The following is a 14,848-nucleotide window of genomic DNA, read 5'->3' as shown; positions in this document are numbered from 1 at the left end:
GGTAAGGTCTGTCATTTTCGGACGCGAAGCAACGCGCAAACTGCTTAGCATGCATGTTTGACTACTCCCCACGCACACATGCTGATGCGTCAAGTATAACCCAGCCTTAAAGGGCACCTATGGTCCGTTTCACGATTTTACATTTCCTTTGCTGTGTAATGTGTATTAGTATGTTAACGATATGCAAAAGGTACATACCCCAATGTAAACAATGATGCAAGTTATCGTCTCCAACGTAAATCTCTTTTCTTGGACTACAACAAACACACGGATTGTAGTTTACAGTTTACTTCCTAGAATTGGTAATGTAGACAAGACAGACATTATCATAATTCATCCCGGTTCGCACTCAGCCTGAAGTTATCTCCTGTCAGCATTGCATTGTGAGCTAATCTTACAAACATGGTAAGCAGCGTCACATTTTCCGGCTGACGTCAGGTATTCAGGCCAATCACAACGTACAGATTAGCTGGCCAATCAGGGACACAGCGCTTTTCAGATCAATGAGTTTTGTACAACATCCATGCGTTTCATGAAGCGAGTGAAATCTGGAACTACACATTTTTTTTACGTTATATGGAAAATAATTTGTTTTTCGAACCATAAACCATGTTTTTTAAGCAATGTAATAGGTGCCCTTTAAATGATGGTATTAATGGAGCATGCCAGCTGACGCCACAGGTGTCTGTAACGAACCTGTACTGTAAAAGAGAGGTAGTGAAAAACACGATGTGCAAAAATCTATTTGTGCTGGTCAATTTTAATTTTGTGGCAGGCTGTAACAAATAAATCAGTGTATGGAAAACACCGTTATCTGCCATAAGTATTTCTGTATACAAGTGATATCCAATGTTGTAATTCTGGTACAGCACGTGATGTTGTCTTAACAGTGTTTTTATTTCCCTTCACAGCTCTGCAGTGTGTCGATCCTGTGAAGCCTTGTGTGAACAATGCTACCTGTTTCACCTTCAACAATGGAACAGGCTACTGCAGGTAAGACAAGGCGACTTTCAGAGTTAAATTCCACCGAGTCTGAATCCCCTCAAAGCTTTATGAGAGAAATCCCTCATGGGAACTGGAACAATCCGACAACGAGACAACACTTCATTGCCTAATTCAATTTCTAAGTTAATGAAATTGGGTCACTTACAAATATTGCCAAATCTGTTTTGCTTTAACTCCCGCAATACATTGAGAAGTATGGGCTGTAAGGATAGCTTTTTGTGTGCATGCGTCTTTGCGGTGCATTTAAAACCGTCTCCGAGTGTAGGGAAAAACTATGCAAAGCGGATTCAAAAAAGACCAGTAGCAGTTGGAGTGGAAAAACGGTAAAAAAACATCCAATTCTTGTGGTTACTAAGTTTAACACACAGAAGTTTTCTTTGCTGGCTCTTTTAGTGCTGTTTGTTGAGCATTGCTTGTGGCACTTTTAAGCTTGTAATTGTGTTTTTTTTATGATGTATGATTGAAGGTTACATTTATCACATTGCCTTAAATAAACTCTTGCTAACAAACCTATCACGTTACATTTCAATGGCCTGTGAAACACAGAGAGTCTGCTTTCCCAGTACTTAAGGAATCCGCGTCGTACAGTCTACAGCCGAGGATACATATTTTAGAAATTCCACTTATCTCTCTTACCTTGAAAACAATCTTTTACACTTTGGGTTTGGGTTATAGTCAGAACGGTCCTATCTCCAAACACGACAACATGAAAAGAACAGAGAAATTAAATTTACAAGGTCAAGATTGGGATTACGTTGAATTAGGGAAGAAATGCATAGATCACTTAACACGTTCAAGATAAAAACCATTTCATAAAGCTGTGGAATTACTTGGCTTCTAAGGAATAAAGTGTTTCCTAATTCTGGTAATTTGCAACCAAAAGTTGCAACATCAGCTCTTCTGTGATTTTCACAACACATGTTACAAGAAAAGAAGATGAGTCATTTCTAGACCTTTAGCACAGGTTCAGATTTAGCCAAAATGGGTTAAACTCAGATTTATGAGACTCATCATCACTTATCCACTTAAAATGTAGGGTCCTTTTAACTGGAGTTAATAAGATTTGTGTATGTATGATTTGTGAGTCAAGAGAGAGAACCCAGATAAAATGTTATCTTATTTAACACATCTTTTTCAAATTGCTTTTTCAGTTAAGCATTTATGTGCTTAAGAGATATTAAAAAGAAACAAATTAGGCAATTGTTGATTCCAACCCAGGTTTGCGTCTGGCTCAAATCTTTTTGATCTTATCCAGGAGAAATAGAAGAGAACCAGAACATAAACATATTCATCTGCTCTACATTTATTTTCAGTCTAGCAGAAAGAATGCAGATATTTAGAGGATCTCATTGGTGGTTTTAATTCAAAGTAGAAAGAAAGAAAGGTGTCTTAAACCGACAAAAAAGTTTTCCCAGGTTATCAGATCATAATCCAATGTGCCAAAAATGTTTCATGCAGCTGGTACACTGCAAAGATTCCTTAGAAGTGTTGCTATAAAATATAAAAATAAAGTTGAACTTTGTTTTAGGCCTGCAACAGCTATTGAAAAATCAGTAATAACGATTATGAAATTCGTTGTCAAGAAAAATTTCATTATCGATTAGTTGGTCTGTGACGTCACAGGCTCCTGCACATCCGTCAGACAAGCGCGGACATGCTTCTGCTTTTCTTCATACTTTTTTATTTCACATTTCACAACACTTTTTTAAGTGTCCCCAGAGTACATATGTGAAGTTTGAGCTCAAAATACAATATAGATAATATATTATAGGATGTTAAAATTGCCACTTTATAGGTGTGAGTAAAAATTTGTCTGTTTTGGGTGTGTCCTTTAACATGCAAATGAGCTGATCTCTGCACTTAATGGCAGTGCCATGGTTGGGTAGTGCAGGTTAAGAGTGGTATTATCCCCTTCTGACATCACAAGGGGAGCCACATTTTAATAACCTATTTTTTCACATGCTTGAAGATAATGGTTTACCAAAACTAAGTTACTTGGTTGTTCTTTTTAGACATTTTCTAGGTTTCCTAGGGGACCCAATTATAGCACTTAAACATGGAAAAAGTCAAATTTACATATGTCCCTTTTAAAGCAAAAAATCTAAAAGATTAAATTAGTAAAACTCTGTTGTAGTGTGTGGCCTTTGCACTTATAAAAGTACACTTCTACACATAAAGATCCTAATTTAGTGCCTTATTTAGTAGGGATGGGCAAAAAAAATTATTTTCCTTTTTTTTTACGTGGTCGATTAAAAATCGATTCTCAAAGGGCACTAATCGTTTTTTTTTTTTTTTTTAACGAAATAACCTAATCCTGTTTGATCAAGGAATGCGACTGTTTTGACTTTTTTTCAGCATACATTTTTCATCTTGCACCAAAATTGTATTGTATTTAACATAATTGTACGCATTTGAAAATTAGAGAGGGGTTCTGTTTTAATGTACCCAAGTGTACCTAAAATAAAAAAGTGTAATATACAGGTTGGTTGCTCTTAATTTCTTTTTATTAATTACCCACCTTACCAACTTATTTTTCACAGTTTTTTTAAATAAATAAAGTATTTGTATTAAATCTATATTCATTGAGTTGAATTGAGAATCGAGTATAAAAATCGACCCGAGAATCAAAATCGAACAGAGAATCGAAACGATACGATAGCTTATGAATCGAAATCGGATCGATCCGGAACATCTGAATCGATACCCAGGCCTATTATTGAGCTATTATAAGTGAAAAATCTGAGTAAATATTTAGGTTTTTATCCAATTAGTCGATTAATCAAAAACATAATTGCCCGATTAATAGATTATAAAACGAATCTTTAGTTGCAGCCGTACTTTATTTTTTTATAATTTATTGCAACTCACTAGTCAAGAAAGTTTAAATGAATTCTAAATTCAAGTTGATTAAACTTTTTTTTTTACAGTGTATTGGCTGTAACACCATTCACTGCTGTACCCGACAGCTCTAGACTCTACACGGCTCGAGTTCTCCAATGCATTGTCCTGGAATGCTTATAAAGTTCAGGATCTCTGCATGACTTTACTCGAGATCGGAAGAAGGCACTGTTTCAGCAACCTGAAATGGCTGCCTGGGTGTGCGTGCGATCTCAAAATGGAACAGGCTGACACAAGGTGCTCTCAGGAGTTACTAATACATTCTGTGTAGGTGAGGTGACACCCGAGAACCAAAGTCAACAAGGTGTTTTTTTGTTGTTTTTTTCCCTCTGACACTGAGAGCTTAGTACAGGAAGAGATCTGTGAGAGAGGCTGGCAGAGAAGGGTGTGTGTTTGTATGAGTGGTCAGACCGGTGTGTCTGCAAGCCTGTAGCCACAGTGTGAGAACCAAGCAGTGCGTCACCTGTGCTGTATGTCACCTATCTGTGTCTTTTTTTTGCGTGCATCTGTGTCATGTATGCTTGTGCGTTTCAATCAGGTTTTAGATGTGCATGTATGTGTCATCGTTCTTGAAAATATGTTTTGTACATATAAGGAGAATTGCAGGATTTCCATTTTAGCGTTCTACTTGAACCACAGTTTCAAAACATAGCTGCTATTTACATCTGAAAGATCAGAATGATATTTGCCTTTTTAGTGGTCTGTGTCATAATGTGTCATGCCTGCACTTTCATCAAATAGCACTTAATGAATATAATGAAATGTTTTTAGTGTTCAGAACACTAGTAAAGACACTGAATGCTAAAGACGTCTTAACTTCTGCACTGTTCCCAGGCAGAGTAGGTTAGCAGAAAGGGAATGGCTGGCGGCGTTTATGTGTTTTGAGTGCAGTGAAGTAAGACTGGCTTGAATAGCTTTTCTCTGCCCAGAATCGTATTTTCCCTCCTCCACATCAAACAAGATCTCTTTGTTTTGGCCTGCATAAGGGGTGCAAACTTATTAATTTTTACCCCTCGCTTCCTGCCCTCCTCCCTTTCCCCCATCGCGCCCCCTCATTCGGAAGGGAGAGTAGAGTCTGCTTGGCGTTTGTTTGATCTGACAGGTAGAATGTGCCTGCGGGGAGAGCAGAACAGTATAGAGATGTCTTTTAATGCTTAAGAGGATGTAACTGGAGATGTGTCTGCCTGCTGGTGAGAGATAGAAGAGGTAGAGAGAGAGAAATTACCCTGTCAATACCTCTCTCCTCATCTATCTGTCAGTCATCTCTTCTGTTTCTTATGGCATTTTCATTGTTATGCTTCTCTCTCTCTCTCCCTTTCTCTCTCTCTCTCTCTCTCTCTCTCTCTCTCTTTCTCTCATTTCCTTTTTAATCATCGTGCTATACCATCCCTTCTTTTAACGTGTTCTATTGTTCTGTTTTTTTATTTTATCCTTCTCTCATGCCTGTCCGTCTTCACCTCTGTCTCTTTTCAACTCGGTGTGCCTGGAGGCTGGGCTGATTTGTTTCAAAGCTACATTCAAAGTGTGTTGGCCTCAGGAAGACAGACTACCAACCAGAAACTCTAGTTGTCAAAGAGAGGGGGAGATCGAAAGAGAGAGAGAGAGGGTGGGAGGGAGGCATGTACCCAGTTAAGTTGATAACACTCCAGCTAAAGTCAACAGCTCAACCGTGTGTGAAGAGTGGCAAGCAGAGGCTGTGATTTACTCAAGCACCATTTACACACACACAGAGCTTCGAAGCTATATTAGTTAAGACTGGTCATGACACATTGGTTTTACAGAAGACTATGTATTTACTATTAGGAATGCACCGAAAAGAAAATTCTTGGCCGAAGTCAAATAAAATGAAAAACTTATAATAATACAGAATAACCAAATATAATTTTTCATTTTCCTAATTGTTTTGCCAATTTTCTCACCATTGCACAAGTTACATTTCGAATGTCATTTTTACTATATTTATTTCACATTATTTAACAATACTTTTTTTTAACATTCCAGCAGTTATAATAGGACCTTACCATGGGTTCACACCAGCCACGTTTGAGGCATCAAATTTGCGTCTACCGCGTCTAGTTTGTGGACCCTCGCATACACATAAAAAATGGACTATACTTCACCCTTAACCCTTACATAATGTAAACCTATTGGCAATAATAAAGCTATCAAAGGTGGCGTCTCGTTGACTTTCATTATATGTCAGAGCACTGGGATTTCTGCAAAATGTTCTACTGACAAAAAAAGTCACCAACATGTCGGATGGCCTGAGGGTCTGTAAATAAACTTGATATTAAAAGTATGATCCGTGTTTTTTATTTAGTACAGTTCGCTGAAATTCTTTGTTGTTCCTCTTTTGTTTAAATAGCTGTTACTTTTTACACTGTCAGTAATTGGTGTGCTGACAATATCTGATATGGGAGTGATTTTGTTTGTTAGAAAAATGTTAGGCTACCTTATTAAAAGCATTGCTGTTAACAGACCTGTGTTTTGTATCACTAGTGCAGTGTCTGTTCTCAAAGCATATAAGCCCTGCACGTGTAAGGCGAGATTAAAATGTTATTAAAAGTTATTCTGAACGTGTGTCTATATGGCACAAAATGCAACACTGCACTTTCTCGGTTTTGCAGCAACACACCCGCCATGCGTGAAGTCGATAGAATAAACAGTTCTCGACATAATAAAAATGCAAACAGACAGATACACAGAGATTTCTGCCTTTATTAGAGAGAAGAATATGTTCTGCCCCCTCCCTCCGAAGCTTTAAATATTCGGTGTTGATTACTACCGAAGCTTCGAAGCTCAAAAAATAGTATTCGGACCAGCCCTAATTATAATTAGTACAAACTTCTAGGTATCAGTCTTTCTTGAGTACTCATAATAGGGTTGTGCCAATAAACAATACTATTGACTGTGGACGATAGTCAGACATATGGCCGATAGCACGCTTTCATTACGATAGTTGGTGATTTAGTTATTATTATTATTATCATCATCATTTCACATTAACATGCCTTTCACCTTAAATGTCACCAAAAAATGAACAAATAAATGAGTAAACTATTGCCCCCCCCCCCCCGATATTATTGTGTATCAGCAAAATCATAGGCTGACGATAGGACAATCTCACAATAGGGCATATCGCCCAACACTAACTCATACACACATACTTTGTGTGAACTCATACTTTACTGAACTAGTTTTTTCATATAAGCAAAATTTAAGGAAGTTGCATTTTTGTAGTAAGGGTTATCATCATTGTCTGTTTTAGTGAAAATGTGTGATTTTTTTTGTGCGTGTGCTTGAAACACACACTGGTACAAAACAGCAAATCATGAAAGAAAGTTAGTCATCCTTGCCAGCTAACCTGTGCGAGGCTTGTCAACAACTGCTGCAGGCCAGAAGGGGCTGTCCCATGTCAAGCTGAGTCTATTGAAAACATTCACACTGATTCTCACAAACGTTTTCTATCACTTGGAGGCTTCACATAATAGTGGGAAATGTGGCAACCAGGCCTTAAACCCACGACACACCATGCTGACAAGTGGAGCTGAGTGGCAGAAAGATGATGTGATTGTAAGAACAATGACACACAGAAACACAAACAGATTTGTGGTGTTAACATTGCTGAGGTTTTAGGTTACACGGCATACAGGCTTAATTTTTAACCTTTTCCTAAGGTAAAGATTTTTCCTAAGTGCCACATTGGGGTGGAGGTAATTATTAGGAATCTAGATGCAGGCACAAAAGTAGTGAGTTCAATCTTAAACAAGGAGCTTATCTGCATTGTGTCCCTGAGAAAGGTGCTTAACCCCAGATTGCTCCAGGGGACTTGGCCCTACAATTAAAGGACCATGGGGCATTTGGAATGAGAGCCCTTTGGTTAATGGCAAGTAATTTACTAACTATCTGTTTAGGTAGTTAGTGGTTGTTAGCATTCCATTGAATGATGATCCCTGGAGCTAGAAAACTATATTAGGGGAATTTTCAGGAAGTGTAGGGCTGATGTTTGCCAATATCGAAATACAAGACAAACATCTGCATTCTTTCTAGCTGTTCATCAAACAAATCAATGGGGATGGAAATATTTGCAAATGCTACACCTTGTTTAAAAAAGATCACACAGACATCAAGGTCATGTGAGGCGGCACGGTAAATGTTTCCATCTGCTAAACTAATGGTAGTTTGTCCCGCTCTTTTTGGCAAAGCCATCATTGTGTAGATGGGTGTGCTGTTGACCCCTAGACCTCTAGGGGATATATAAAGACCACCTTTCCTGTCATCTAGAACAAAGACTCTGTGGATAATTGCAGATCTTGATTCGGCGGAATCCGGTTAAAATGTTTCTTTCTTTTACAATGCCTAAAACCTTTTCAGTAAACCTTAAAAGTTTTGTTTCTGTCACTTTAAAACCATTAATTGATAGCATTTACTATGATGAATCAGTTCATTCCAAACTATTTAGTTTGTCTATTGTTTTGATTAAGCTCTGTCAAATAAGTTAAAAGCTGTTTGTTTTGTAACACGTCTTAGTATTAGTAACAGTTAAACATAAAAGTCCCCAATTCAGAATTTTTTTTCTAAACACATTATAAATGTTACTGTGGGTTCACACCAGACGTGAGTTCAACGATTTGCGCGAGTAGATTAAGTCAATGCAAAGACGCGATCAGATGCGTCCTCCCGTGGGGCGATGCGAATGACGCGTTATGGGTGGCGCGTTTGCCGCAAAAACACGCGCTATTTGCCTCAAAACGTGTCTTTGCCCAAGTTGAAAATACTTGAGCGAAAAATTTGCATGACACAAACTTAAATCCCGCGAGTAATCTAGAGCGAGTAACGCGATGCTCCGCGTTTGGTGTGTACGTAGCATTAGAAATGTATTGCTGAAACCCTTTACAAAGTGTAGTATGGAATTCTGGAGTTACACTGTTAAACGGTTTATTCACATTTGTGTGTTCCAGATTATTTGGGCGGGGCTAAAACTGTGGCTTGATGATGCACTGGAGACAAAGAACATGGCCCCGCACCTAACACAATCATGACACAAGCTTCCATTACGTTACGTTCACACGGGGCATAAGCGTTAACGCTTCACATTCACTTTTAATGGGTGACATCAAGCGTTGACGAACTGAATTGTGGATCCGTCGGCGCCGCATCACTGCCGTTGATTGCGGCAGAAGTTGAACATTTCTCAACTTTTTATGTGGCAACGCCTGCATCAGCCAATCAGATCGCCTTATGCAAATAACCTAGGCAAAGCCAGACAATTATGTTTATGGAAGACCGGAGCATGTGTAGCGGCTACATGGGGCGTAAGTGTTAACGCTTCCCATTCACTTTTAATGGGTAACATCAAGCGTTGCCGAACTGAATTGTGGATCCGGCGGAGCTGTGTCACAGCCATTGCTTGCGGCAGAAGTTGAACATTTCTTAACTTTTTAAGCGGCATTGCGTACATCAGCCAATCAAATCTCCTTATGCAAATAACCTAGGCAAAGCCAGCCAATTAGGTATATGGAATACCGAAGCATGTGTAGCGGCCACTGTGATTGGCTGTTGGCCACGTTTCAGACAAGCCTTCCGTCAAGTGTTAACGCTTTTGTCCTGTGTGAATGTACCGTTAAGGTTGTAACAGAATTTCAAAGTCGACAAAGATGGTAGCTTTCCCACAGGGGGCGTGGCTTCAGAGCCGACAGAGAACACGCCTTCAGAGTCTGCTAGGGAAGAGAATTCTGCCTGTTTTTCCAAGATTTTGAAAACTTCAAATTTAGCCAGAAGGTTAATAAAACTTTTGTCTGTGGTGTGACAAACTGAGAACACATTTAATATCTGACTTTACACGACCTTTAAACTTCACTTAAACTAACTTCAGATGTAAAGTTGTTCAGCCAACTTTTTGTAGGTTCAGATTTGGTTTTTTTGAGTACAGACTTTACACTGGCACAATGAAGCTTTTCATCAACCCGCAGAGGAAAATTGGTACAGTGAGTGAAAAGAAAAGAGAGCATTGAAGAGCGTCACAGGAAGAGAGAGAGACACAGGGAGTAAGAGTATATAAAGGAGGAGTATATTTAGAACAGAGAACCCTCCCTTCAATGAAACATGCTGTTTTCGGATCAGATTTATAGCACATATGTATTCAAAGCCACGTTTAGTTCGACCACAACACCTACAGCCTATAGTACTCCACCCTTCTCTCCTAATCTCTCTCTCTTTTTCTGTTTCTCTTACGTTCTTTCTTTCTTTTTTATTTCTTGCTTTTTTCGTTCGTTCTTTCTTTCTTATTCCTCTCTGTGGTTCAACCCTCCTTGTCGCTTTCTTTCGTTTTATACCCCTCCCCCTTTCCTCTGCTCTGTTTTTCCTGTGGTTGTTCGCCTCTCCAGCAAAAATTAGAGAAAGCTGAAGATGGATGGATTACAGAGCAGAAGAAGGGTGGCTGACTGCTTCTATAAATATGTCTGACTCTCTTCTTTGAACGAAAAAGAGACCAAGAAAGGACGTAATGAAAAAGAAGCCATTTTAGTTGCCCTTTGTGTGACGAAAAATTTAACATTTCGCCAACTTCTTGTGAAACTATCTCGTCCCTCGCCTGGTTCATATTAGATAATCTCAGTACTGTGGTGTTGGGGGTGGGGGTACGAACTCTTAGGTGACGTTTTGTATGAGAAAGCGAGTGGGCTGAAATCAAATTCCTGATGAGGTGTTTCGTAAAAATATGAACTAGAAAGAGCTTTTCCCCCACCCACTCACCCCAGGCCCCGTGGATAGCACATGAAGAGGTCAGTGAGCCAGAGAGAGAGGGAAGGAGGGGGGCACTAATATGAACCATCTGTAGAAATCTGACACCTCAAGCAAAAGAGCGAGTATGAAGGGAAGGAGAGAGAAAAACGCACGAAGGATAACAAAGAAATCTATAGATGAGTTTAGCTGCTGTGTGTAGTTGATTTTAAGTCTGTGAATGTGTGTGTAAATCACCATCACACTTGGTGGGGGAAGATTGTTATTTCATAGTGTAGTCATATTTTATATTATATTATTGAATACACTTTTTATAAGAATCTATATTAGTAGGAGATTTAGAGATTGACTGCCATTTAATCAAGTGTGACAGCAAAACGTACTGTTGTTTTAGGTAAACATATGCTTGCGTAAGCTAAGAATACAATTGGGCAACAACTAAAATCTTTTGCAAAAAATAAAAAACAAGCAAGAATAAGAATTATTCAGAATAAAGCATTCAACAGGTCTGTGGTATAAATAGCAGAGTTTGACAATAAGGATGGCCTGTAAAAATCTGAACCACTGCCAGTAGAAAACATTCTTAGCATTGAGCCCTGAATCGGATCATATATTGAATATAGACGGTTTCAGCAGTAACAACATAAACACGTGGCTTTCGTGGTCATCACGTAAGTTCCAGTAAACTCTGCGAAGAATAAATAACAACAAAGTCCTTTTAAATTAGTTTATTTATATAACAAGCAAAATAAACAACACACAGATTACATAGGAACCCAAAACATTTGTTATTTTCGACAAGGTATTTGTTTAAAAGTTCAGTTTCAGCAACTAGTCAGACCATTAAACAAACAGAAACCGGGAAGTAAAGTTCAGACCAGACGCTTATCGCGTCATTGCACGTGCGCTCGAAGAAACAATCTATAGGATAATATAGAGAATTGTGCTAAATAAATATATATAACAAAGTGTCAAGTGTGTTGCTTGCGTTTTCAAAATATGTGTTTGTTGCGTCATGTGAACCATGTGCATCACGTGTTTTGTTAAAATAAGTGCCTGCTGCACACTCGTCAATAATGTTTCTGATAAAAGAGACAATCACGTTCACAAAATACACGTAAAGACACCCTTTAACAAACGCGAGCGTCTCTTTTCTCATAAACCCTTTAGATGCATCTGCAGCAGGCACTTATTTTGACAAGACATTTGATGCACAAAAAAAACGAACCACACACAACGAGCTACATACATGTTGTGACAAACTTTACATCGAGCAACCTTGAAAAAAGATGTCACCGGCCGTCACTGATATATAAAATTGCAGAATATCTTGAATGTCAAATGCACATAAAGGGGTTAATTTAATAAAAAGTGTTAAGTTTACACAAAACATTTTGCATGTCAAGTAAATGCGATAATAAAGGCATTTATATTGAGTATTTTAAAAGATACAGAGATATTAATTTAAATTGTGGAGATATCACTCATCCTTACAACACTGATACAAAATAACTTAACAGTACGTTAATTCTCCAAAGGCTGTAAGCTTTTTGTTGAATATTTGAGACACTTAAAAAAGAGATAGTGGTCTACACACTCCTCCCTGGTGAAATCAAGTTGAGATAAAGCCAAAAGATCCTACCATGTCTTTGAATAGTATAATGTGACAGCAGTTGCATGTCAGGCTGAAAGCGGCTCGGTCCCCTGAGCCCAGGCTGTGTGCTCGCGCCGAGTTTAAGTGTGTTTGTTGTTGTTTGATTGTCAGCGGCACTGTGATCTCGTGACCAGAGGGTCACTGTGGGTGTATTTTTTCCCCAGAGCTGCATGTCGTAACTCGCGCACACACAGCTGGAAACAGGGCCAGATCACACTTGTGCGGGGTGACCAGACTCTCGCTGCTATTTTATGACACGCGTCCACCCGATTTTACACTTGGAGGATGCATGTTTGCATCTAGCATCTTGATAACATGCACTAGACGGCGGGGGTTTGATTGAATGATATAAAATAGACAGCAACAAGTGTCTGTGGTGGTGCATCAAAAGCAGAGCGTAAAGATTGTGTATGTATATATGTGCAGGGTCAAAATTGTATACAACATAAAGTTTTGTTGACTATAGTGTGTGTGTATATATAGAAAGATTTATCGCCTGTAACTGTATTTTCTTTTCAATTCACCCACCCCTGACAGGCATAAAAAAAGTGAAGATTTCACACTGATTGTAAGCCAAGGCTGTAACTTCGCAGCTATATCAGATGGGTGAATGTGTGTGTTCTGTGTACGACACGCTTTGAGAAATGGGTTGTTTGAAATCTCAAGTAGGTGCATACATATAGGCATACGGGCGGGACTACACACATACACAAACACACACAGACATTCACAAAAGAGCCTCTTCGTGTCCCTCATCTTTGTTACCTGACCGTCCTTTGGGAGGCCGGCACCTGCATGGCAGCACGCCGTGGTGCACACACAAGCGTGCGTGCATACAGATATATTTAGCTTTTAAAATGGGCACGTGCCATAAACATCTGCTAAAAGCCTAATGTAATTGGGTGGTTCTCACGAAATCCAGATTCAGAAGGTGTCCAGCATCAGAATTTTAAAAAGTACTTGAAGCAAATTTAGCACATAAAATTAAGGTTTAAACTTACAATAACCATTATTTTTAGAGGATTTAAAGATATTTCCTATAGAATTATTTACATTTTTTAGATTATCATTATCAAAAATTATCATTACCGCAACATGATATTTCTCATGTTTCGGTAATGAGAACTAAAAAGTGTCACAGTCAATTATGTCCCTTCCAACCATTTAAAAAAAAATCTTAGTTCCTGGAGGGCTTAAACAATGATTGAAAATTGTTGCAGAGGATGAGAAAATTGGTCTTGGACACATTTACATTCCTCATTATTGTCTCTCCATTTACCAATGATCACCAAATACCACATGTTTCTTTACTCTAAATGTTTATAGTATAACATGCACTGAAGCTTTTTATTTTTTAGATTTTTTAATTATAAATATTTCCATGTGAAAGAACCTAAATCCAGTCATGGACACGTTGCGGTAATGAACATTTTTCCCTTAAGTGTGGAAAAAACAACAAAATTTGTTTGTATGTCATTTGAAATCATGTGCCAAAATAGTACATGAAGAGATGTTTGTAACTGTATGCTTCTTATTATGATAGAATTTACTTTTATTATCAAAATATTTCATTTCACCTTTTTTTTTACAACACACAAACCCACACCCTTCTCCTACTTACTGCTTTGTTAAAATAAAAAACTTACAACAAACAACACCTTACTGTCACCTTCTCATTAGCTTTGTCTTATTCATAGTCTTTTTGGGAAGTCTAGACCACAACACTTTAACATAGAAGGAACTCAAAAGGTCAGATAAGTTGAGAAAAGTGAGGAAAGAGTAGCCAGAGAAAAAAATTGTTTTTTCGTCAAACTTATTTTGCAATCGTGTAATTTCCTCTTCAAGCTCTGGTCATGTGCTGAGACTCTGGAGAGCTGTAGTGAGAAATGCATCCCAGTGTCTCATGATATGCGTCATTGTACACGTGTGTACGGTAATACTTATAAGAATAAGTGGAAAGGAAACTAAATCTCCCATCTAAATGTGATAAATTGTTACAGATATTGTAAATTGTTAATGAGGAAGGTATTTGTCCATTTACTGAACTTTGCTGTTAGATTGTTGTATGTGTTGTTCAGGTTCTATCTCTATATATTATCTACACACTAAATGTTATGTTTCTACGAAATTTGAGAAAGATAAAAATACCGTGAGAGTATTTTTCAAGTGTGATGATTTTATAACACAGAATTAATTTGGCTTTTTTTGTGTTTCAGGTGCTCTCCTGGTTTCTTGGGTGAATACTGCCAGCACAGGGACCCGTGTTATGTAGGTTTTTGTCAGAATGGAGGCGAATGCACAGTGAGCGTGACTGGAGTTCCTGGAAGCCCCAGCTGCACTTGTCCTCTGGGCTTTACCGGCAACCGTTGCGAAATCCAGAAAAACTCAACCTGTTACCCTAACAACCCATGCAGCAATGGTGGGACGTGCTCGCTCCTCCCCAATGACCAGTTCAAATGCCAGTGTGGCCGTGGATGGACAGGTCAGATTTCATTTTCACTACTTCATTGTGTCTCAAACTCAGGTATGCTGTCTTTCTGGGCAGCATTT

General features: G+C 38.5%; 1 protein-coding gene across 1 annotated transcript in view; it reads left to right on the top strand.

Annotated features, from left to right (window-relative positions):
- notch2 (notch receptor 2) overlaps nt 1–14,848 on the top strand; it is a 53,005-nt gene that overhangs the window by 16,376 nt on the left and 21,781 nt on the right. Inside the window, exons 2-3 of the mRNA XM_073867946.1 lie at nt 912–993; nt 14,515–14,780. Coding sequence (XP_073724047.1) covers nt 912–993; nt 14,515–14,780 — 348 coding nt within the window. The remainder of the gene's footprint in view (nt 1–911; nt 994–14,514; nt 14,781–14,848) is intronic.

The sequence above is a fragment of the Misgurnus anguillicaudatus genome, chromosome 5 (genome assembly GCF_027580225.2).
Source record: "Misgurnus anguillicaudatus chromosome 5, ASM2758022v2, whole genome shotgun sequence".
NCBI classification, from domain to species: domain Eukaryota; kingdom Metazoa; phylum Chordata; class Actinopteri; order Cypriniformes; family Cobitidae; genus Misgurnus; species Misgurnus anguillicaudatus.
The sequence above is the reverse complement of the archived record's forward strand: the minus strand, read 5'-3'. Positions and strand labels throughout refer to the sequence as shown.